This window comes from Equus quagga, chromosome 13 (genome assembly GCF_021613505.1).
Source record: "Equus quagga isolate Etosha38 chromosome 13, UCLA_HA_Equagga_1.0, whole genome shotgun sequence".
Taxonomy (NCBI): domain Eukaryota; kingdom Metazoa; phylum Chordata; class Mammalia; order Perissodactyla; family Equidae; genus Equus; species Equus quagga.
Window position 1 is genome coordinate 46,743,165 of NC_060279.1, and position 25,174 is coordinate 46,768,338.

The 25,174-nt window shown below is 55.6% G+C and overlaps 1 protein-coding gene across 3 annotated transcripts in view; it reads right to left on the reverse strand.

Moving 5' to 3' along the window:
* Positions 1 to 495: 495 nt before the first annotated feature.
* Positions 496 to 25,174, reverse strand: part of ZNF423 (zinc finger protein 423) — a 320,871-nt gene continuing 296,192 nt past the window's right edge. For all 3 annotated transcript variants that reach the window (XM_046680367.1, XM_046680368.1, XM_046680369.1), the window contains one exon: positions 496 to 1,142. In XM_046680367.1, coding sequence (XP_046536323.1) covers positions 1,113 to 1,142 — 30 coding nt within the window. In that variant the 3' untranslated portion in view covers positions 496 to 1,112. The remainder of the gene's footprint in view (positions 1,143 to 25,174) is intronic.

Genomic DNA, 25,174 nt, shown 5'->3' on the forward strand with positions numbered 1-25,174 from the left:
CCCCCACCTGGCTCTGCTCTGCAGCCCCCCAGCCCTGGATCTCATGGGGCTGGGGAGTTGCCCGCAGCTCCTGTCACATCCCCATGCCTCGGTCACAACCAGACTCCAAGTCCTGGCGAGGTAAGGGTTAACCACTTGACCGCCTGCATCCAGCACATGGGAAAGCCATCCCGATGGGCAGAAATAAGGAAACATCATGGACGAGCCCACTTACCCTTGGGCCTCAGTTTCCCCATTCATAAATGAGAAGATCGGAGAATTTCATCTTTAAGCGTTCTTTCCAGTTCACCCAGACTGCGTGTGTTAGGCTACTACGCTGCTTCTTTCCAGAGGGAGCCGGGTCTATTATGTTCAGTTCCCCACATGCAATCCCACGGGAACTCAGGGACGCACCCCATGGCTGATGACCACCCCTACAGCCCTAGGCTGGGGAGGAGAGAGCCAGACAGTCGATGCTATCGCATGGATTCCCTTTATTGAACTGTACTAGTTACTGTAGTCAGATTAAGTCACATTTAAAAGCAGACCATCCAGTTGCACTGAAACCGATTATATTCATTACATAGTTTTAATCACTGTCCGGTGAACTGGCAAATCCAATCAAAGCATTAGTCTTTAATTAAAAAATTAAAAGGAAATATTCAGACAATAGCCAAGCAATCACATCACGATGCACAATTACCTAGAATTGCAATTAAAAAGTAGTTAACCGAAGGGGGGGAAAGAAAAACAAGAAAGAAAAAAAAGAAGCAAAGGAAAAAAAATCACACTAATCCTTTTTTAAAAACTATCAATATAATACATGAAGGAACAAAGGACAATAGCCTCAAAAAGCGGGTTTCTCTAACTCTAGAAATGTAGTCTTCGGCGGAAACTCTAAAAGCACACTAGCTGTAGCAGGACAATAAAAAATACTGAGCATGGAATACTTTTAATCTCTGCCATTAATATTCATTTCCAGCTGCTTATAATAGCAGCGCCTCATGGCCAAATCATTAGAGTTTTACATCTGGGTTGCAAATGACACTTTGATTGGATGTAATGTTCAAATGGCCCTCCCCACGGCGTCTCCGGCAAGCCTTCTGCGGAGAGGCGTCCTGTCGAGCGGTCCCTCACTGCGCGTGCTGGCTCATGGTGTGGTTCTGCAAAGGCGAGGAAAGGAGACGCATGAGGGCGAGAACGGAGAGCATGCCCATCACCTCCCACGCAGTGCACTGACGCCGAGAGCCGCAGAAAAGCGTCTCGATTATTACAAAACAAATGCAATGAGGAAAAAGTGCTCTGGGGATGCAGCTGCCAAGGCGCCACATTGATTTGGGGCTTGGGGATCGGTTCCTGTTGCTGCCAACCTGGGATCCCTATAAATTGTGGGGTTTTTTTTGACCATTCAGGTCTTACGATGGGGACTGGCTATATGGAGGGAAAGGGGAAATGCTGGGGCGGGAGCAGGAATTAAAACCATCCCTGTCCACCTCTCCATCTCCTTTTTGCTCTAATGATCAGGAGGAAATTATATCTGATCGCCTGCAGGCTTCCCCAGATCTCCCTCTCAGTCCTTCCCTGGAGCTGCCCTGAGCGTCGTGGAGGAGACAGCAGATGTGCCACGCAGCTCTCCGGCCAAGAAACACCCGAGTGGCACAGACGTGCTGAGGCCGCGGTGGCAGTGCCTGCGGCCGGGGCAGGGGACGGGTCACCCGGCAGGGATGGCGCTGGAGGGGGAGCCTGCCTGTTTGGTCACGTGATGGTGCTCCAGCCAGAACGTTGTGCAGTTTCCTGAACCTGCTTGGGAATCCAGGGCCCGGATGGGACCCTCTGGCCACACGCTTCCCCCTCCCCACAGCTCGTGGCATTTCCTCCCTCATGCGGCTGGGGTCAGGCCAGCAGTGTGGATTTGTTTTTACAGGAGCCAGTGGCCTGGGGCTGGGGGTGGGATTTGGCCTCGAAGAGCCTACAGTTTTTTTGTCTCTTTTCAGTGGTCTGTGTTCCAAATCCAGACCAATCTCATCAAAGCCTCAGGTGGTGTTCAACCTCATGACACCTGGAGAAAAGAAGCAACCCCCACCCCCACCCCAGGCAGCGTAGCCGTATGTGGGGCAGCACAGTGCCTGTAGTCATAGGCAGCAGCTTCTCAGGGATGCTCCTGCCTCCCCAGACCTGGGCGCCCACCTGCCCAGCGAGGACCCTGGGGCTTGCAGCCGTGGCCTGCAGCTGTACCGATGACCACCAGGGGTCAGACGTGGCGCCGCGTCTCTCTCCTGGGCTCCAGGACTGGTCTGTGAGGGCAGTGGGGGAATGCCCCCTGCCTGCAGCTTTCCCGGGGGCCTAGGGCCACCCCCGCTCCCAGCCCAGGGCTCCCGTGGCAGCCCCTTCCCGCTGTAGGCACTGCTGCTGCCTCCATGGTGATGTCACCGACCCCTCTGACAGGCTCATGGCCAGAGACGGGCTGTGCCCTGTCGTCCCACAGCAGATGCCTGCTGAGCCCGTAGCACAGACGCCAACCACTGCCGTCCCCCTCCTCGGCCCCTGGGTGCAGGCCACACGGCTGGGGCCTGGCAAGCACACGTACTATGTGCGGCTATAGGTACACTCCCCTGACTCCTCACGACAGCCTCACGAGGTAGGATGGGGTAAAGGAGGACGATGAGGCTCCGAGGCTCGATGCTGGCCAAGGTCACCCAGCTAGGAAGCAGAAGGGGTTGAGCCAGGCAACTGAAATAAATGAATCCAAGGGAGCCAGGGGCTTGGGCAAGAAGGCAGCCTTCCCAGCGCTGTAACCCCATGGCACCGCAGTCGGTGGAGCATCCCCGCTCCACACCAGACACGAGCACGAGCTCTGCCAGTGTGGCCTGGTACCTCAGGGGGGTGTCATGGACCCAGAGGCATCAGGCAGGTTGTCCAAGGCCACAGATGGGATGCGGCGGTTTCCATGGGAACACCCAACCTCCAGCCGAGGCACCTCTCCCTGCTCTTGTGCAGGGACAGCCAGCCAGTCCTGTGGGGAGCCGAACCCCCCTCCATCAAGCCATCCTCCAAGCGTCCAAGCCTGTGCTGATTTACCTCCCACCGCCTCTCTCCTCCCTCCCAACCAAGCCGCTCCTGAAGTCCTCTGGGCACACGGTTGCTTCCCAGCCCTGCAGCCCCTCTAGGCACTTCCGGCGTCCCCCATCTGTGTGCCTCCCCAGGGCAAGACTGGCCCCTCTGCTGAGCTGCAGGCCCTGCTTTTCTTGACCCTGCAGCACCTTGCCCAGGGTTGGGCACACGATGCCCAGCGGTGGCGTGGTGGGCACAGCTGCCCAGGAACAACTTGGAGGTCTCACTCTCCCTCTGCCAACAGCCAGTCAATTAACAGAGCCACGTGGCCAGGGTGGTCAGGTCCGTCTTTATTTGTGGGGCTTGGGGAGGAGGAAGAGCAGGGATGTTAGAAAGATAAACAGGCATAGCTCTTTTCCTGTTCCCAAATTATGGTTCCTAGGGCCTGACACCAAGTAGACACTGAGGAAATATTTTTGAATGAATCAATGGGAGGATAAATAAATGAATAAGTGTATGGATAGGATGTAGATATGTGGAAAGGGGAGAGGGCATTCCAAGTGGAAGGCACAGCATAGACAAAGGTATGGAGGCTGGAACAAGCCTGGCAGATGCAGGTACCAGAGCACGACTGCAGCACAGAGGTCACCTAGAGGACTGGGGAGAGTTTAGACTAGGGACAGTGCAGGCCCTGAATGCCCCTGAATGTGGACTTTGTCCCATAAGCAGCTGAAGACCAGAGATGACATTTGATGTCCACAAAATCCCCAAGGACCGCCCACCACCAGCATGGGGCAAGGGGGTTCCCAGGGATCTCTGGATAATGAAGCAGCCTCTTCCCAGGATGCCAGGAACAGGGCCAGGTGACACACGTGGTCCACACTGGCTCATCCAGGGGCTGCTGGCATAAAGATTTCAGAAGTGAAAACCTACCCCTAGGACCACTGGTTATGAAAATTTGAGAATAAACCCCACATCTCAGGTAAAAACAATGGGCCTTCTTTCTTACGGAGCAATAGCAGGAAGTTCTTCGTTTAGACTCAAGAAAGAACTTCCTCCAAGAGGGTTCTGTGACAGAAGGGGAAAACTTCCTCCTCTGAAGTTCTGGAGGAACAGCCGCCCAGGATGCACAGCAGATGGAAATGTCAGCCCCGACGCCTCGAGGGGCCGCGCACCAGAATTCGCTCAGTGCCGTGTTCTTGAGCCCCTGCTGGCTGCTCTGCCCTGGGCCGGCACCGGGGAGGGTGTGGGGAGGCTCCAGCTGGGCCCACCCCTCTGGGGCCTGATGTGGGGTGGGGGGGGGGGGGGCGCTCGGGACACACAGACCCAAACGTTTGCGTGGGATTAATGGTGCAGATGGCAGCTCAGCACGGGAGAACGGTCAATGCCACCCAGGAAGCGTATGTGTGGTGGGGGTGCCGAGGAGCCAGGTGCTCGGCCGAGGGCACAGACTCTGGAAGGGCACAGGGGGTGGCGGGGACCCGTCAGGAGGACTCACCAATCACCCAACACACCTGTGCGCGGAGCGGCTCCCGGCAGCGCCGCTGCCAGTCGGCACAGCTCAATAACCCTCCAGCACGCAGCCTCCTCCCCCGGCTGGGAGCCGCGGTTCCGGGGACCGAGCTTCATCAAGCCTTCTTACAGAGCTCCTTCCACCCGCACGGTTCTCACTAGGGCATTTTGGCTTAATGTCTATTTCTCTATTTATGCCTGTGCTATATTTAGCCCTTTTGGAGAAGGAAGAAAATCGTTTTTTAAAGATGCTACCGACCCCGCAGATGAACACTTCCCAGCACCATAAAGGCCGGGGTGGTTTGGGGGCGGGAGCGGGAAGGACCGGAAGGCGCCTGGAGGGGAGGCCTGGCATGCGCACGGCCGCTCTGCCTGCCAGGAGACGCAGGTGTGGGCCGAGGAGCAGGTGAGGAGATAAAACGGAAGAGCAGTGGGGGCGGGCGGCGCTGCGCGCGCTGAGATCCATCCACGACGCCGCGGCTCGCGAGCGGAGGGTTCTGGTAGGACCCGATTCGGTCGCCTGTGCCTGGCGCACTGGGTTATCTGATCCCAGGACACAAGTTAGTGATGGGCGAGGGGTGGCATGCCGTCAGTCTGGGTCGGGCCCTACTGGGGTCCTGCCGAGCCCTCTCTCTGCACGTCAGCAGAGCGCTCAGGCCGAGAATCCCTTTGTCACACCCTCGCATTCACTTACATGGTCGTTCATTCATTCATTCAACAAACCTTTACTGAATTCCTGCTGGGTGACACCATGCTTGTTGCTGGGCATTCAGCAGCAAAATGACCCCGATCCAGAGCCCAAGCCAGGGTATGTGTTGGGCACAGAGGCAGTGTGCCAGGAGCACAGAGCCTGATGATGGACCATCCTCCCCACAGCACCAAGGCACACTCGAGTGGTCCATTCGAGTTTCACGGCCCCAGGAGCCATCCCTGGCTCAACCCATTCCATGCCCCACAACAGTCATGCACACGCACTCACACACACACACCAGTGCGCCCCTCCCTAGTCTGCAACAGGGATTTCTTCTCGAGGTCTTGGCTCTGTTTTCTGTCCCTCGGTCTGGGACCCTGCGTGGTCTCCCTTTGACACTCACCTCCCACAGTGTCAAGTAGGGGAGACTGGAGGTACTTCAACACGCTGGCTACCTGGTGGCCTGGGAAACGCTGTGCACGACGCAACAAGACCCTTCTCTGCAGCCCCGAGATGCACGGGCAGGGCTGGGAGGATTTCTCTGCACTGCAGGACACTCTCGGGTGTCACCGTCAGCTGCCCTCCTGTGCTCCGCTACCCTGATGACAAAATGCCTGTAAGGGCCTAGCCCTTAGCTAGGGCTCCACTGGTGCTACCCAGGCCTGGGGATCACAAGCTGGTGGTGAGCCTAAGGGGACTGAGGTGGGCTGGCTCCTGGGTTTGAATCTTGGCTCAGTCCCTTAATAGCCATGTGGCCTGGAGCACATCCCCTGCCCTCTGGGGGTGTGCGTGGGGGGGTAATAACAGAACCCTCTTCCTAAGAGGCCCTGAGGACGCAGGACATAATGTGCGTGCACTTCTTCCCGCCTGGCCAAGCCTAAGTGCCCCCGGACCTCCATGAATGCTGTGCAGTCTTCCCGCCCAGGCGGGGGCTCTGGGACAGGGGGACTGGTCATTCCTGCCTGTGCCTCCTTGGCACCAAACATTTTTGGGGGGCTTGCAGTGGGGTTTGATGGACTGAATGACTGTGCCCCCCCAGTTCCTCCTCTAAGGGTGGCATGGTGTCGGGAGGCTCCCGAGATGGCAGACACTTGATGGCCCTGTCCCTGGAGAGCAGCAGGTATCTGACAAAGGCACTGCCTGCCCCACAAGCCTCCTGGCTACAAGCTGCGTACCCACAATTCACTGCTTTCCCCTCCCCCCAGGGAACAGAGGGGGATATCTGGCGAGGAGGGGAGCCTCAGGGAGACTGCACAGGGGAGGGAGGTATGCACTCATGCACTCATTCCTTCCACAGCCGTTCACTGGGTCCCCGGATGTCAGGCCCCCAGCTGGGCACTGGGCACATGGAGGGGGTGGCCCCGCCCCCTCCCTTGAGGTGCTCACAGTTCCCTGTCGGGGGAGGGGACTGGACTCAGACCCTCACTCTCAAGGGGCCCAAGAGAAGGACTGGTCCCAGGGCTTGGCCCTCATGTCTGCCACCCTGTGGCAGATTAAGGGTGCAGAGTCCCCCCACCCAGAACATCCCCCCGGCCCTGCTCACCCGGCCCCACCTGCAGAACCCATGGGGCTTCACCTCGACCCCACATCACCTCCCTCTCGTTCTAGGTCGGGAAAGAGGCTGTGGTCGATCCCTTCCTCCCCAGTGCCCACCCGAGGCCCCCCGGCAGCTTCAGCCACAGTGGCTCTCATGAGGCTGGCTTTACACAGAGCTGCCTCCAGGGGCAGGACCACGTCCAAGAAGCTGCCTCAACCACGGGAGGATGCCGCGTCCAGGGAAAGGAGGTCCTTCAGGCTAACACTGCAGCCATGTTCGCCTCAGTGGGGTCCTGTCATTTGTTCATTAACAAACACGGAGCCTGGCCCTGTGCAGTGGGCAGAAGACAGAGAGTAAGGCACGTCCTGGCCTTTTACGAGCTCATGGCTGAGGGAGAGGGCGAGATTTCACAGAGAGGGACTATGGAGAGAGGACTTCTGACTGGGAGATGCTTTTGGCAGAAGCCGGCCTTCCAGCTGCCCTGTGGGGACGGCTGGGTTAGGATCTGCACTGGCGTGTGAGTGTGTGCATGCACGTGTGCGCAGACAGCTTTCCAAGGAGAAAGAACCCCCGTGACAATGGCGTGGAGGTGCCAATAACACCAAGAATGATTGTAGCTAACATCTGTCACGTGCTCACTGTGTGCCAGGCACCATGCTTAACCCTTCCCTTATCTGAACTCGTGTGGCCTCACGACACCCCTGGGTGTCAAATACTACTATGGTCCCTGTTTCACAGATGAGAAAACCGAGGCCCAGGGAGGCAAGGTCCTGCAGCTGGTAATGGCAGGGCCCGTCTGTGCCCATGCAGTCTGCGTGCAGACCCATTCGTAACCACAGCACTGTTCTGCCTGTGAAATGGGAAAAGTGCAGCATATGTTGGGGGAACAATGAATAATTCAGCCTGGCAGAAGCACAGGGTATGTGCCATGGAGACAAGCCTGGAAAGGAAGGTGGGGGCCTTATTGATGAGGCTCCTTGATGCGAGACGAGGCAGCTTGCCCTTAAATCTGGGCCATGGGGAGCCATCGAAGGTATCTGAGCTGTGGAGTTACATGAGAGGCAAGGAACCAGGAGAAGCTCACACCTCCAGCCGAAAAGGTGTATCAGCAGGGCCTTCATGCTCTCCATCTCCCTCTGCTCCCTTCCCAGGCTCCCCTCCCCGTTCCCCCAACACACCCCCAATCCCTCTCCCTTTGGGGAGGGTACAGACTCAGGCAGCCCTGCTGCCCTCTCTGCTGTGTATCACCTGGGCAGCCCCTCTCTGCTAGTGAGCACTTATTTTTAGAAGCATTTGACAATCGTCCAAGGGTCTAAGACGAACAGATGGCCTGTCTTAAAGGCTCGTATGTTCGCTAGTTTGCACTTCTGACAAACGGTAAGCGCACTCGAGAGCACGCCATAAACAGTGCTGGATGAATACTCAGAACACAATTTAACTAATGCACGTCATTACAATTAGAAGTGAGTGATGGCCAAGGTTCCCCCAAATGCCTGCCCGGTGACGCAGCCACTCCCCCAGGGGCCCAGGCTATGACGTGTATGTGTCCCGCTCACCCTCGTGGCCCCCGCCCAGAGAGCCAGCGTTTACCCCAATTACACAGATGACAGGGAAAGGCGTGCCATGAGGAAGAGACACCCTGCTTGGCATCAGGGTCCTGGGTGAAGCTGGTGCCCCGCTGGCCTGGGACAAAGCCCTGGAATGTCCTCCCAGGCAAAGGCAGCTGCTCCACGCATGGGGCTGTGGGAGGCTTCCCGGCCCTGCCTCCCAGACCTCGAGACAGGCTGGCGTCTGCCACCAGAGCAGCAGGAAGTGAGCGTCGCACCACCCAGCCCGACATAGTGGGGGAAGTCTGCCTCTCCTGCGAGAGAGACAGCCTCAACTCAGCCGGAACTCCTAGCCTGGAGGGAGTCCCGCTTCCAGGGAGCAGCGGGGTTGGCTTTGGGGCTTCTGCTGCTTTCCTGCAGAACCAGGAACAGGAGCAGACTCAGGCCCTAAAGTCACCTGGGGCACGCGGAGGCGCTGTGTGGGCCAGGCTGCTTTGGTTGGAAGTCCCCCGGGGCTGGCCTTCGGGTTTCTCTGTTCTCCTCACTGCTCTGAGGAGCCCAGGCTGGGAGGCCAGTGTCCAGCGCCCAGCAGCCCCCAGAACACAAAAGACCAAAGCAGGTGGCCCAGCCAAGACCCAGTTCCATGAGCAGGAAAACATCTTCCTTCCAGTGACAATGTGGGAGAAAATGTTGTGAAAAAAAAAGCCCGGTGAACTCCCCAGGGGCAGGTTCTGTACTGCTGTGCTTTGGAAATAAAACCCACCAGAGAGCAGATGATTAGGAGGGAACCAAAGCCTTCTATTAGGAGCCCAGCCCGTAAACAGGCTCCCATTCACAGTCACCCAACAAAACGAGGGAACTGATCATACCTGCCCAGAGGGATGGGGACATGGGACTGCACTTGAGAATGCAAATGGGCCAGGCGGTCTGCTTGTGACGTGAGCCGAGAACCACAGGCAGGTGACACGGCTGTAGACAGTGGCCACGCGGGGAGAATGGGAGCTCGTGGCTGCCAGCACAAGCAGAGGAAGGCGCACTCTCTCCGGGGCTGCCTACAGATTTGCCCCTCCTTGGCAGCAGAGGCCACACCTGGCCCGAAGTCCTGAGTGCATTTGGCCACTGCTGTTGCTGTTTCTCCAAAGAGAAGTGGGGGTCCCCAGTGGCTAGGCCCCTCGGGGATGGGGTACCTAGCAGACTTGAGACTAAGGACCGAGAATTGAGGGTTCTGGCAATGGTGTGCCAGGTAACCATGAGTTCCCTTCTGTGGACCTTGGTCCCCTCCCAGGTGGGGACACTGCACTGGCCTGTCAACCTCCTGAGTCACTGCGGAGTCCATTCTCACCATATCAGGCAAGCACGCACTTGGAACCAGGCCCCTGGGGGACAGTTCATCTCAAATATGAGTTAAGACCCCGTCCCCAGCACTCAAAGAGCCTGGGTCAGACCCCTCAATGACAGGATTCCAGCCTGACGCAGGTCAGGAATCTGAGCGCACATGCCACCGCCGAGCTCGCCGGCTAGAACTTCTGAAACTCCATGAAAAACGGTGCTGGCAGGTGGGCCCCCAAGACCAAGAGAGAGGTCTCTCTTCCCACCTCAGAACTCATCTGCTGTTATTAGTGGGAGTCAAGACCTCGCACACAGAACACTTGGAAAGACTGACGCATCCTGTCAGCGGGGGCGTCAAACTCACAGCAAAGGAAGATGCATGGGACGCGGTGACTTGTGGAGATGGCTGCGGGGCAGCCCTCCTCCAACCTTGCTGCCACTTCTGGTGGAGGCTTCCCGCTCAGGGGCTAGCCAGGGCAGCCCAGGCTGGGCGCAAAGACATGAGGCACGGTGCAGGCTGTGCCACCCCGAGAACCCAAGCCTTGTCAGCAAGGGCCAGTCCTCGGCAGCTCCAGGCTAGTTTTGTAAGAAAAACTGGAAATCTAGATTTTTAAAAAATATATAAAACGTCTTGATGTTTAAAGCATTATGTGGACCAATCGAAACATCTCTGCAGGTCGAATGTGGCCCAGGGGCTGCCAGCTTGAGGCCTCTGTGAAGTCTGTGAAGACTCGGCACGCCCCAAATATCCTGCAGGGCACCAACTGGGCTAGGCCTAGGGCAGGCGTGGATGTGGGCAGCAGTGACATTAGAGGGCACATGGCCCATCATTTAGGGTTCCCACCCAAGGGAATGGGGCGTGGGACCTTGCGTGGTTCCGTTCTGAAGATGAGAGGGCAGAAGAGTAGGTTCTGCCGAGGTCAGAACCTTCTCGTCTGTCCTGGGTACCACTGCCTCAGGGGTGTGTCCCCATGCGGCCTGTTTCCCAGGTGCGTCAGGTGCTGGCAAACCAGGGGAAATGTGCCTTCCTCAGAGTCACCCAGGAGCACCAAAATGGCTGTCTCAGGGAGGGGGACCCGGCAGCCCCTCCTCAACCACTCGGAGAGAGAGCACAAGTGTGCCATACCTATCCCATCACGAGTCTCGACAATTATCTCCTCGTGCCTTCCTTTTTTCCAAAGAACTCGAGAATCCTCCCACCCACTGCCCCCCGCATCTCAGGGGGGAGGAGAGAGCCAGGCACTGTGGGGGGACGCCGCGGCAGGGCTCCTCCTCCATCCCAACTCCATCCACCCCAAACACACACACACTCAAGGATACCCTACAATCACATGCATACCCACTAACGGATGCCCTACAATGAAATGCACACACATACACACACCTCACAGCCCACAGTTACACACACACACACAGATACCCCACAACGAACGCACACTCATGAATACCCCACAATCCCATGCACACAGAGACATTACACTGACAACACGCTGCAAAGTGGTTCAGGGGTTGGTTGGTATTTTTGGCGGTGCGCTCCCTGCACCGTGCCACTAACCTGCGTATACTCACAGCCCTGCTGGGACCCTCGGAACCCCCACCTGCCGACGACCTGGGCTCCCACCGGGCTCCCTCTTCCAGGCAAAGGGAGATCTCGGCTTAATCCCACAGTGGGTTCCAACTACACCCAGAAGAAATCCAGACCCCTGAGCACGGCCCTGCCCGTCCTACAAGATCTGGCGCCTGGTGCCCTGAAGCCTCACCCACCTTCTTCCAGCTCCTGAGACAGGCCAAGCTCTTCCTCAGCTCGCCCTCGGGGGGCCGTTCCCGCTGCCCAGCATGCTCCCGCACTTCTCGCGGCTCCTCCCCATCTGATTCCTGTCCCCTTGGAAAGGCCTTCCTGCTCACACGACAAGTGGCCGCCCATCACAGTCAGCTCTGCACCTGCACGGGTGCCCTTCCAGCACCTTGTCCAGCCTGCCAGGAGCCGGCTGTCTCCCTGCCACGGAAAACCACCCTCCCTAGGCCGCGAGTGGCAGGCAGGGACCTCGCCGCTCAATTCTCTGCTGCTGCTCTAGTGTCCACTCAGAGCCTGCCCTTGCTAAAACGCAACGAGTGTTTCTGAAAGGACAGTCCGCAAGCCACAGCAGCGAAGCGAACCCTCCCCTGACAAGGTCAAGGGAGAGGAGCGGGAGCTGCCCCTCCCTGCGGCGTCTCCTGCCCCGCCCAACCCAGGGCATCTTGTGCTTTTTTCTTAAAAGTGGAGGAATCCTTTGAAGACATTATGCTAAGTGCAACGAGCCAGTCACGGAAGGACAAATACCGTGTGATTCCACTTCTGTGAGGCTCCTGGAGCAGGCTTATTCACAGAGACGGAAAGTGGGCTGGTGGGTGCCTGGGGCCAGGGGAGAGGGGAAGGGCGAGGCAGCGTTTAGTGCAGACAGAGTTTCAGCTTTGCAAGATGAAAGGAGTTCTGTGGACAGCGGCGATGGGTGCACAACAATGTGAATACACGTTGTGCCACTGAACTGTTGACTTAAAAATGGTTAAGATGTCAATCTTATGTTATGTGTGTTTTACCAGCACTTTTAAATTATTGCGGGGCATCCCACAGGGGAGTGGCCAGGTTGGGGGAGAGAGGTCGCAATCCACGCACACAAGGGAGGCGCTCAGGGCTGTTCTGAGCTGCTACCCTTCCGTCTCCGGTTCCGGGGGGATGTTGGCAGCTGCACAGACTGCAGCAGCGAGACGCGCCTGTGGAGGCCTGGGCTGGACGGTGGGGGGAGCTGCAGCCTCCAGGTGACACGTCACCTGCCAGACACTAGCTGGCCCTGGATGCAAGACCTCTGCCGCCTCCGGGCTGCACAGGGCTTCCTCTGCTTGCCCGAGCCTGTGGTATAGTCAGCGACACCGCTCCCAGGGCTGGGCCCAGGGCCTCCGGAGACCTGCAGAGCCCAGGGCTCCTCCCTGAGCACAGGGGCCTGAGGCACCCTGCCGAGGGGCCGCCCCTGCAATCACGTCAAGAGGACCGGGCCCAGATGCCTTCAAACCCTGCTGGTTGGAAGTGCCCTCGTCTCTCTGCTCCTGCAGTCCGGGGGACGGGAAAGGGGGCAAGAGGCACACCTATAGACGCTAAGGATTTTGCCATGTTGGGAAAAAAAAGTGGGAGGGAATTTTTTTCTTTTAATTTTTCTGAAATCTTTCCAGGTCTTTACAACTTTAAAAAATTTATTGATGAAAATCTGATGAGAAAATCCAGCTCCACATATAGTCATCATGTTTTACAAGCCAAAAATCAGGACAGATAGCCAATAGCTGGGACGGAATGCTTGAAATCAGAGCTGTCCTGGAAAATCTAGGTCACACGGTCACTATACAGAACACACATGTTCAGGTCCCTAAACTAACCCAGTGCTTTTCGTCTTATAAATCATATTTTAAGACCTTGATCATATCCATTTCTACTTTCCACCAAATCTTTGCTAAAAGGAAAAGTTTCCTGCATCTCAAAATTTCTAGAAAATTAACCCCTGTGGATGGAAAGCTGTTCTGGCAGATATTCTGAGGGTGGCCCCACTCAGAAAACATGGCCCATCACCCCCGAGAATGGCTTTCAGCCCCACATGGCCCAGCTCCCTTGCTGACAGACCCCAAGGCTGCAAGGCCAGAAGCTCTGAAGATGGACCTAATTTGCTATGATGAATTGTGGGCATGCTCCAGCGATGCAAACTGCGGCTGAGACCGATTACATTTAATGATCTCCACGGTTTTTGTGAAAACGCTTAGGTGTACATACTTGCCAGTGCAGAGAGGAAGTCCAGCCTGGCACAAAGCCAAGGGCAAAGGTGATCCCCAACACCCAGAATGGCTGGGCAGCCCATGGAGCTGATCCCACCAACGGGGCTGAAGAACACCATGGCCCAGCCTGCAATGCTTGATCTGCTCCTCTCACCTACACTCAGCTTCCAACCAAACTGTGGGCACATCACCACTGCCCACATACCAGCCCCACCATGACCCAGTGGGTCTGCCCTATACCTTCCTTCCCACCACCAGGCAGAACTCGCTGGTTTCCATGAGGCAAACCAAGGATCATCTATATCCCCGGTCTGTCCTAAACCACTCAATTCACCAGAGGCACACATGGGTGCGCGTGTGTGTGTGCGCAGGTGCAAGCAGCTTCAGGGTGGGGGGAGGGATGGGAAGCAGGTAAGCATGGACTTAATATATGAGGAAGGTGTCAAGAAAGCAGTGTAATTCCTGGTACTTACTTAGCACTCGATACTAATGCATGTGTGGCTGGATGGATGGGTGGATGGTGGATGGATGCATAGATGGATGGACGGATGGGATGGGTGGATGATGAGTGGATGGATGGATGGGTGGACAAATGATGTGTAGATGAGTGGATGTGTGGCAGATGGATGATGAGAGAAAGAAGACTGCATGAATAAATAAGTGGTAAGGAGAGTGGATGTGTTGATGGAAAGACAGTGGGCTTTGGAGTTCAAATCCTGCCTTAGCCACTTACTATATTTGTGACCTGAGGCAAGTCACTTCACTCGTCTAAGTACTCATTTACTCACCCGAAAAGTGAGACAAATAATACCTACCTCAAAGTCTTGTTCTGAGCCTCAAGTTAGATAACACATGCAAGAGTCTTTACAACATGTAAAAAGGTACACAGATGTTTAATATTGTCATAATTAATACTAACCACAAGGCTTTGCCATCACTGTCAACTCAAAAGCACGGGTGACCCCACAGTTTTGATTGGCAGTTTCAGGAGGAAGGATGGGGGAGACCGAGAAGCGCCACGGGTCAGGGATGCGGCTGTGGACTGTGCTTCCAGGTCTGGTTTCAGCAGGGGGATGGGCCAGTGAGCCAGAGAGTAGGGAGCCCCACGTGCCTCCCCTGCTCAGACACCCAAGCCCTCGTGGATGGGGTACACTCCCCACTCCCACCCGAGGCCCCACTTCTCCCTGCAAGTCTCCTCTTTATCGCCCTTTTCCAGCCTCAGTTTTCAGGTCTGCAAAACGGTGAGAGTAAAGAGCAACTCTAGAGGTCGCCCGTTGTGGATGTGCCAATGAGATAATATTTGCAAACTGTGCAAGCTACAGGACCTCAAGCTGAGCCCTGGGGGGTAGCGAACCAGGTGAGGCAGACCAGGTGGGGGTTGTGTTGAACTGGAGAGTACATCCCTGTGTCTAAAGGGGGCAGCTGCTTGTCATCACACAGGACTGTGGTCTGGGCGCTGCTAGGTCTACTTTGTAGATGAATCCAGAACTCTAGCCATTTAGTGTGGTGGTAAAGAGGACAGAATCTGGGGCTGGTGGCCTGGATCGGCACTGAGCAGCTCTGTGGCCTCAGGGAGTTAGTCAACCTCTCTGTGCCTCAGTTTCCATATCTTAATAACAGAGGCAGTGTGAGGACTGAATGTGCTAGCGGATGAAAGCGCTAAAACTAATGTCCGGCAGGGACTGGCCTGGTAGCATAGTGGTTAAGTCCATGCGCTCTGCTTCAGTGGCCCGGGGTTCACAGGTTCGGATCCTGGGCGTGGACCTACACACCACTCATCAAGCCATGCTGTGGTAGGCGTCGCACATATAAAGTAGAGGAAGATGGGCACAGATGTCAGCTCAGGGACAATCTTCCTCAAGCAAAAAGAGGAAGATTGGCCGTGGATGTTAGCTCAGGGCAATCTTCCTCACCAAAAATAATAATAATAATAACAATAATAATAATAATAATAATAATGTCTGGCACTTAATGAAGCCCTAGAGAAATCTCCATTTTGAAACACAGATAATCATTTAAAGGTTCTGCAATCCCCAGGCCAAGGGCTGTGAGTTTTCACTCTGCTCTGTCAAAATGTTCGCGGGTGCTGTGCTCATGACTCTCCCTGCGTGTGTCCTTCCGCGTCACTCTGGAGCACCTGAAGGGAGGGAGGGGAGTGGCCTGCTCCCTTCCCGCCCAGACAATTCCAGCACCTGGCTTCCTCCTGCCCTCCGCCGTACTTCCTACCAATGCCATATTTATCTCCTCTAAGACCCCGGAGAGTATCAAATGCTCCAGTATTTGACGCATCACAACAAACAAAAATGTCTGACCAATTAAACTATAACACGCAAGTGAGGTATTCCAATTTAAGAAACGCTATAATGAGAAAAGTTGGATATGTTCAAATATGTCAGTGAAATACAGTGAGAGCTAACATATCTTGAACCACTATGTGCCCAAACTGGGCCTGCTCTTCATACGTCATATTTCCATCTCCCAATTGTCCCCATTTTCCTGATGAAGAAACTGAGGGGAAGCAGCTTGCTAAGTCATGCAGCTGCTGAGAGGCAGCGCTTGGATTGGAGTCCAAACAGCCCAGTCCTAAGGCTGCCTCCTCCCCTCTCGCTGTCCCCTGCTCACCCCCTCTGCCTCCTGGTGCCGCTGAAAGAGACACCCAACTGAACCCATCGCCTGCCCTCACCCACACCCCAGCGTGCAGCCTTGGACGAGCCCCAGCCAGGCCACGTTTGATCTTGTCTCCACTCCAGAAGCAGAGCAAGCAGGGCCACACTCGTTATTGACACAGCAAAATTAATTTCTGCCATCTCCTCAGACTCCCCCCACGCCGGCCCCACCCCGCCTCTCCCGTGAGTGCTGACACGCGGCTGCTGACGGGCGCTCCTGAAATGCCAACTTGCATTTCTCATCATTAATTTCTTCCTAAATGTCATTAGTAATTGTTCCTGCTCAACCAAAGAGCGCAATCCGGGCTTCCGCCGAGAGCAGGCAGTTCTCGTCTCTCACCTGGTGGGGGCGAGCACCCCCGGCCGGGCCAGACCCTGGCACCCCTCCCTGCAGGAGGTAGCCGCCTGCTCCCAGCCAACTGCGAGGGCAGACTGCGGTATGGAGACACAGTAGGCCTCGTTTGAAAATGGGTAGGCTCGACGACGGAGAGAAGCCTGACCATGCTCCTGGGGCAGTGGTTCAATGCTCAGGCTCTTAAGCCAGGCTGCCTGGGTTCAAATCCCACCTCTGCCGCTGCCTAAGCTGTGCCTCAGTCTAGAATAAGAGCTTTGGCTTCATAGGATTGTCCTGAGGATAAAACAGGATAATCAGTGCAAAGGGCTCCCCACAGTGTCTGGGGGCTGTTGCTGTTACTATTACTCCCCACCAGGGTTAGGCTCAGCCCTGCCCCTTACAAACCAGGTGACAGGATGTCGAGCATCCCATAAAGGGGACAGCAACATCACACCAGTTCTAGCTTCAATGCCACGCCCTCTGTCAGGCCCTCTGGGGCAGGGACCGTGTTCCATGTTTCACAACATTACATTGCAGCCTGACAACAACCCTCCCAGGGTGGCAGCGCTGGCCCACTGTCCAGGCGAGGACGGAGAGGCTCAGAGGGGACGTCACGCGCCCAAGGTCACAGCCACAGCAAGAAGCCAGTCTGAGATTCACACCCTCTGGCCCCCAAGGCCCGTGTCCTTCCTGTCCGTAGGGCTGCCTCTTTTTTAAGGCAACGAGGGGCAGGGCATTGTACAGGGCAAGCCTCTGGGGGCCTCTGGGAGCCTCGGACCCACCCGGCGCCCACTGTTATTAGTATTATCATGTTTCTAGGAAACTGCAGGCATTTGGTCACGGCTGGGACAGTGCCGGCGAGGGGCCGGGCTAGCAGCACACAATGGCCGCCAGCTTGAGGCTCCTGGCAGCTCCCCCATGCCCATCTGTCGTGATGGCATGGTGCCCCTCTAAAGTTGGTTGGCCCCTGCCCTAGGGCATGAATGACAGGCTCCGATGGGCAGACGGGCAGCCTGAGGCCGATTCCAAGTGCCATCTCTGCCTGGGGCTGGGCCTTGGGGGGGGGGCCCCCAGTCTCCACCTGGGCCTCCGCACACTTCATCGCTCAGGCGGGCGGAGCCCCAGGGCTCACGAGGGCATCTGAGCACAGAAGCCGCTGCCCACCCAGGCTGCCGGGAGCAGGGCACCCACACATGCTGAGAGCTGTGTGACCCCCGGGTCACCCTCTGGACCTCTGGCCCTCCTGGGAGGAGTGGCCTGCCCGCCTGCCCGCCTGCCCCCAGCACCTAGGACCCAGAGGCCTCTAATTGGATCCTAAGAGCTTGAGAGTTGCCTGCAAGCCCACGGCCTCAGGCTCAGGGCTAAGAACACAGACTCCAGTGTCAGGCTGCCTGTGTTCACAGCCCTGCAACTCTAGCAGCTGTGTGACCCTGGGGAGCCTCAGTTTACCCATCCGTGACATGGAAATCATAAGATCCCCTACTTGTTGGGTCATTGTGAGGTCTCAAAAGACTACGCATGTGAAGAGACGGAGTCAGGCTCCCAGTAAGCACTCAGAAAATGTTGTCTGGTTATAACTGCACTGGGGTGAGTGGCTTAGGCTTGCGCCCTGGACCTCAGAAGGACAAGAAGCAGAGTCAGTGTCCACCCCTGCGTCTTCTTCAGACGCAGACCCTAAGTCATCACACACAGCCCCTCGGGAGGTTCAGCCACCCCAAGTGGTGGCAGTGGTAAGAGATGGTGATGATGACAATACAGCATTGGGAGCAGGAAAGACCTGGATCCTGCTCCACTCACGTGAATAAACAAGAGACACAGCCGGGTGGTGCCTGGGGACACAGTGAGGAAGGGGCAAAGCTCAGCCTCCCAGCCTCCCGTGCTCTGGCGTGGGGCCTCGCTGCTACGTACATCATGTTGCACTTACCATCTGACAGGACCAGGTGATCTGCCCCACACTGGACTCTAGTGCAGCATATTAGACTCCATTATGCCACAAACACACAGTGAGCATTCTTTCTGCTTGTCCCCATCGGGGCACTGTTCCTCTCCACACAACACGAGGGACTCAGGCCTCTGTGTCCCCAGCACCTGCACACACCTGCGCCTAGTAGGGGCTCAGTAAACACTTGGGCTATACTGAGCACATCCACACACGACAGACTGAAGGAATGAGTCAATGAAGCAGGGAACCGAAAGCTCAGGGGCACCCAGATCACGGTCACAACGATGATGACGATGACGACAGTGGCTGATGCTTACCAAACCTTGACTCTGAGCCAGACCCAGTGCTGAAGGTTTTTCAGGCACCACTGTTTCCAGTCCCCCAACACCCAGGAGGAAGGAACTGTCAGTAACCCCCATCTACTGAGGTCCAGAGAGGGTCAGTGACTTGCTCAAGGTCACAGAGCTGCTCAGTAGTGGGGCTGGGATTTGAAGCCAGGCTGTCTTCTGTCCTGTGGTGTGGGCACGGCCTGGCACTGCCACACCATGTTGCCACATTTAACAGAATTCGAGCTGTGCTGGGCTCTGGTTCCCACCCTAGTGGGGAAGGCAAGAAGCACAAGGGATCGTACCCTGAAGCATGCGGTAAGTACCCACAGGAAACCTCATGAAGTGCTCTATGCATGAGAACCCTCGATCTTCACAACTACCCGAGACAGTAGGTCTTACCCATTTTACAGACTAAGAAACTGAGGCCAGAGAGGCACAAATGTCTACAGGACAAAGTAATGGGGGCGGGGCAACCTGGGAGGACCCCAGTGCAAGGTGCTGGTGGCCTGGCACCTCCCTCTCGCTGCCCCGAGCCAAGCCCAGCCAGGCCTGCTCCCCTGAAGCAGCAGCCAGTGTGGACTGGGCTGTCTTTAAAGCAGGAAGAAGGAAGACGCTGCTACTCACAGGAAGCTCAGCCAAAGAGTCAAATGCTAAGCATGTGCCTAGAGCACTTTAATTTTTAATTATTATTAGTTATAATTATCTGGCTGAATCTGACGGCAGCAGCACAAAGAGGCATGGAGGCTGGCTCCTCGGTTACCCATCTTGTAAGACCAGGAGTTTTAAAAATGGGCTCCTACAATCCGCAGTTGCAGCTTCCTTCTTTTTCTCCTTTCCCTGTTTGTGTTCTCTTTCCTTAATTTTCCTACTTTCTAGGAGCTAAAAAAATATGATACAACATGTGATAAATGGATGGAGGATGGATGGACGGATGGATGGATGGATGGATGGAGAGGAAGTCTTCAGCCTCCAAAAACTCACATTAGACTGGGAAGTCAGGTGTAGGCATAGTTACTACAACTGCATTGGCAAAGAGATCGGGGTTAAACCCAGGCCTGGAGAGGTCATAGGAGGGAGGGCTTCTCAGAGAAGGGACCACTTGAGCTGGGGCCTGAAGCCTGGGAAGAGAAGGGCATCCAGGCAGAAGTGTCAGCAGGACCAGCACCTCGGGGAAGCACCCACCTCGAGGAGCAAGCGACACAGCAGCCCCGAGGAATGAACCAAGGATGTGCTCACCCCACTCCAGCCCCACTGCCCTCTTCTCTGTTCCCTGGACACCACAAATCTGCCCCTGCCTCTGAGCGTTTGCACTGGCTGTTCCTTCTCCTGGAACAGCTCTTTCTACTCCTGGCTCCTTCTCAACCTTCAGGACTCAGCTGAGATGCCAGCCTTCCCTGACCACCTGATGTGATTGTTCATCCCCAACATTCCTCAGCCTTGCCCGACACATGTGCGCACATGCACACACACACACTATTCTCCGTCACCGCACAGTGTTTGACTGTCTTCAAAATTCCACGATCTGAGATGACCTAGTTTCATCTTCACTGACTTATCACTGGTGTCTCCCATAAAACGTCAGCTCCATGAGAATAGGGACCTTGTCCCCCTGTTCAAGCTGCATCCTGAGCTCCCATGATGGTGCTTACGGTAGGTACTCGGTACTAAATGTTTGTTGAATGGAAAAGGAACGAGGGAAAGGGTCAAACCAAAAGCTCTTGAGGCCTGAGAAGGAAGGGTCCCAATGGAGCTCAGACCATGCCCTGGCTCAGACACCTCCCCCTGGCTGGCCACCAGGATCCAGCCTGGCAGGGCCCGCAGGCCCCATCAGAAGGGCTCCGGGCTGCTTGTTAGAATACCTCGCTCTGCTTTAATCAATCGTAATCACGTAGCTGGAAGCGGCCCGATCAGGCACACACAAGCAAACAGCGTGAGCTAATCCTTTAAATGTGCCTGCTCAACGCTCAGCTGGCCGCTTTGCCGCCACGGCCACACTCGGAAAGCGCTTCCTGCAGCCCCTGGCTTTGTCAGTGAGGGAGTCTCGATTCCTGGGCATGGGACAGGCCCACGGCTCCCCCCAGCCTGGCCTCGTCATGGAGGTTTGCAGGATGCCAGAAGTTGCAGATGCCAGAAGAGCCTTTCTCTGGCTCCCACCTCCCTGGGACAGTGCCCAGCAGGTCCCAGGTTGCCGTGACGGGGGAGGCAGCAGCTCCAGGAAGCCTGAGGGCTTGTGAGGCTCCTGTCTCCAGGACTGGACATAATCCTTCCTCTCTCCAAGCTGGCCTGAGCTGAACTAACACCCTGGCTCATTGCAAGAAGGTTTGCAGGCTCCTGGCCTCAAACTCCAGCCTGGCAAACCCGGCTCCGGGCCTGGCCCCTGCAACACGGGCCTCCAGGGTGCCTCCGCCTGGCCCCCAGAGGAGAGGGCTCTTCTGCATCCCGTTACTGCTACCGTGCCACCTGCCCGGCCCAACTACTAAAATAGTTTCTGGGTCCCCTGACACAAAGGCTTTTTATAGTTCAGCACTGCAGGCCTCATTTAAATCTATTAGCTCATATAAACGGCAATTCATTTAAACTTTGGAGGGTTTCTGTCTGCAGTGGTGGCGAAGACAATCAGCTTTGCATGTGGCTCTGCCATTTGCTAGTGACCCTGGCCAAATCGCTTAACCTCTCGGGGTCTCAGTTTCCATATCTGTAAATAGGGATGAGAGTACCCACTTCGTGGGATTGCGCTGAGACAATCTGTGTAAAATGTGTAGAACGGGGCCTGGCTCACAGCAGGGATCCAGGCAGGGTGGCACCTGTTACAACTATTTCCTGTCAGTTTCAGGGGAGCTCCTCCACACGTCAGAGGTCTGTAGGGCTGGGAATCTGCCCACTCCCTTTACGCACCCTGCGGGATGGTGAAGAACGGGGTGCAGGCAGGCTCTCAGGACGGAGAGAAGGAGGCGCCATTGTGCCCAGTGTCTGTGGGCACAGAGGTGTCCACGGGGAATCACAGACGGCTGGGCTGGGCAGGCAGAGCACCCTTGCCCTCAGGTCAGCCGACCCCTGGCAAGGGGCCCATAGGGCCCCAGGCCTTCATCTGCTAAGGCCTGAGGCTGGAAATGCTGGGCCGACAGCCCTCACATTTTTGGGGTCTGTGGTTTACAGAGTTGTGTCCCAACCTCAACCCAATCGGCACAGCACCCTCCACTGAGTCCGGGCCCAGCCGAGAACAACAGGGTCCAGAGAGAAGGCCCAGGCCTTAGGCACTCAGAAACGTGTACAAAGAGGACTTGAAGTCGCGTCCTTGGCCCCGCTCGATGCCCTGTCCACCTTGCCTCCCTGCCCTGCACACCCAGCTCCTCCCCACGGCCCAGGGTGGCTCTCCTGTGCCTGTGGCCTTGAGACTTGGCTAGGTGCCAGAGGGAAGGATTCAGAGTCCCACTTTGTTCAAACTCAGGCCAGAAATCATGAAATCACGGCAACCTCTAATGGAGAGACCCTAGAAAGTCATCTAATCCTCAAACGGCTCGTGCTAATAATATGCTAATAATAATAATGGCAAAAATAACTCCAATAATAATAATAAAGGTAAATAACAAAGGTAGCATCTACCAAGCTCTTCCTATATGCCAGCCACTGTGCAAGGGCCTTACACAACACAACTGTGAGGAAGGAAACTATTAACACCCCTGTTTACAGATAAGAAACCTCAGGTCCACAGCTGGTAAATGACGGAGCAAGGCTTCAAATACAGAGCTGCTCTCCCAGAGACAATGCTCCCCGCCTCCTCCTGCAGCATTTCGGACAGGGCTCTGTTTGCACACCTCTACCAGCAGGGACCTCACCACCTTCCATTTCTTCTATTTGTAGACAGCTTTCCCAAGGAGTAGGCATCTGGGGTGTCCACCAGCCCACGCTCCCCTCCTCCTGCTGGTTTATACTGTGCGGCCCCGCTCTGGGCCACAGCTCACTGGAGCAGGGTTGGACAGCTGACCTGAGCTCAGCCCTCAGATTCCCTCTCCAGGGGTCTAGAACCTGCTGCCTGTGCGCTGGCTACAGTCACTACTTCCAGGTGAGCTGGGTGTTCTTCGTGGTTATCTGTGTAACCAAATCCCCATGCTAAACCCCCTCTGTCCAAACAGCCAGCTGTGTCTGTCTGGGCAGAAATGACAGGAGCCTTGGTGGCGCTGGCCACCTTCCTCCTTGTCTAGAGGAGCCCAGAGAGTCAGGCTGCAGGAGGAGAACACAGCACAAGCCAGAAAGAGGCCGAGGCAGACGGTCACTGCCTCAATAAACGGACGGTCCCGGGGAACACGGCCGACAACCACGACACTTCCTGCTCTTAGCATCCAAAAGCCCCCGTGTCCCTGCAACTCGATCCCTGTCCTGCTTGTGTGAACTGCAGAGAGTGAGCCTGAGCCACGACCGCCAGAGGCCAGAAGGCACGCCCGCCAGTCTGCCGCCACCACAGTCTTGGGGCCCCTGGAAGCACACTGCGGAGCCCTCTCCCCAACAGGGCTTAAAATGCCTGAAGGCGGCCGGCACCACACTTCCACTGCAGCCCATCCACGTCCGATCCCGACCTAATGGTCTCCAAAAGCTCCGAGTCAGGCTGGATCCCCACAGCCAAGCACACTGCCTGAGCACTCAGGGTGTGGGGTGGAGTGTGCAAGTATGTGCTTGTGTGTACATTTAGATGAACCTTGCTTAGTCTCCCCTATTTCTTACCCCCCTTCCAGCCCCTGGCAACTATTGGTCTGTTTTCTATTCCAATATTTTTGCCTTTTCCAGAATGTCATGTACACAGAACCTTACAGGATGGAGCCTTTGGAGTCTGGCTTCCTCACTTGGCACTTGGGACTCATGCACGTTGTGCATGTATCAGAGCTGCTTTTCATTACTGAGCAGTGGTCCGCTGTACGAACGCACCGCATCCATCTATCCATTCACCAGGTAAGGGACCATCAGGGGGTGTCCAGTGTGGGGCCGTTATAAATAAAGCCACCACCCTCATTCACATAGAGGCTGTTGTGTGAGTATGTTTTCAGTTCTCTCGGGTAAACACTTGCAGTAGGATTGCAAGGTCATATGTTAAGTATATTTTTAACTTTATAAGAAAATGACAAACTATTCTGCTATGTGGCTGCACCATTTGGCACTTCCACCACGACGTATGAGAGTTCCAATCGCTCCTCCACACCCTGGCCAGCACTTGGTGTTGTGCGTTTCCTGTTTTGTTTTAGTCATTCTAACAGGTGTGAGGTGGCATGACCCTGGGATTGTCATTTGCACTTCCCTCTTGACTAATGATGTTGGGCATCCATGCTTCTTTGGTAAAGTGTTGAAATTTTTCGCTCATTTTTTGGTTGATTTTTCCCCCTCATTATTGAGTTTTGAGAGGTTCTTTTATATGTTCTGGATACAAGCCCTTTATCAAATATGTGATTTGCAAGTATCTTCTCCCAGTCTACAACTTTTCATTCTTTTAACAGTGCCTTTCAAGAGCCAAACTTCTCAAATTTTGATGCATGGTATAAATCAGACAATTTCTCTTCCTTACTTTGTTTCCCATCACAATGGGGATAAAAATCCAAACCCCTTCACTGTCCCACAGACCCTGCCGTGACTGGGGCTCCACCTCCCAGCCCCCTTCACACCATCCCCCCAACTCACTGTGCTTCAGCCACACTTTGCCTTCCTTGTCCCCACAATACGCCAGCTCCCACTGGCCACAGGGCCTTGGCACTGACGGCCCTCTTCCACTCTCTCCTTCCCTCTCACCATCCAGGTCTTGGCTCAAATGCTATCTCTTCAGAGGCCCTCCCTGACCACGCTCACCAGGGAGTACCCACCCTCACCCCCATCACGCTCTGGCCTATTACCTAGTTTCATGTTCTTATGTCATTGACCCCCACTGGACAGTGACCATCAATCCCTCTAGAATGCAGGCCCTAGGGGTGTTTCTCTGTCTTGTTCACCACTGTCTTGTCGGTTCCTAGTTCTAGTGCCTGGTGCACAGTGGGCCCTGCAGATAGATGCTGCGAACAAATGAGCAGCAAAGCTCAGCTCCCAGTCATGCTCCTAATCGCTCTGTCATTCATGTGCCCCGGTTTGTCCAAAATCCTCTAAATTAATCTCAGTCTTTGGGCGGAGCCAGGTGAACTCAGAATCAAACAGGACTTGTACCTCCCTCATCCTGGCAACTGTGCTCCTGTTAATGCATCCTAAGAGAACATTCCCTTTGGAGGCAGACACATCACTGACACAGCCCAAGCTTGCCAGGGTCCAATCACACCTCTACTGCCTCTATATCCACAGCAGGGCCTCCTGTCCTACAGTGACAACAATCCTGAGCTTGACCTTCCTGAGACCTCGCAGCCCAGACTTATGTGTGCCAACGAACGTTAGCTTCTCTGAGTCCCGCACAGGACCTCAAATGACATACGGCCAACAGAGCTGGTCAAGGCCCCA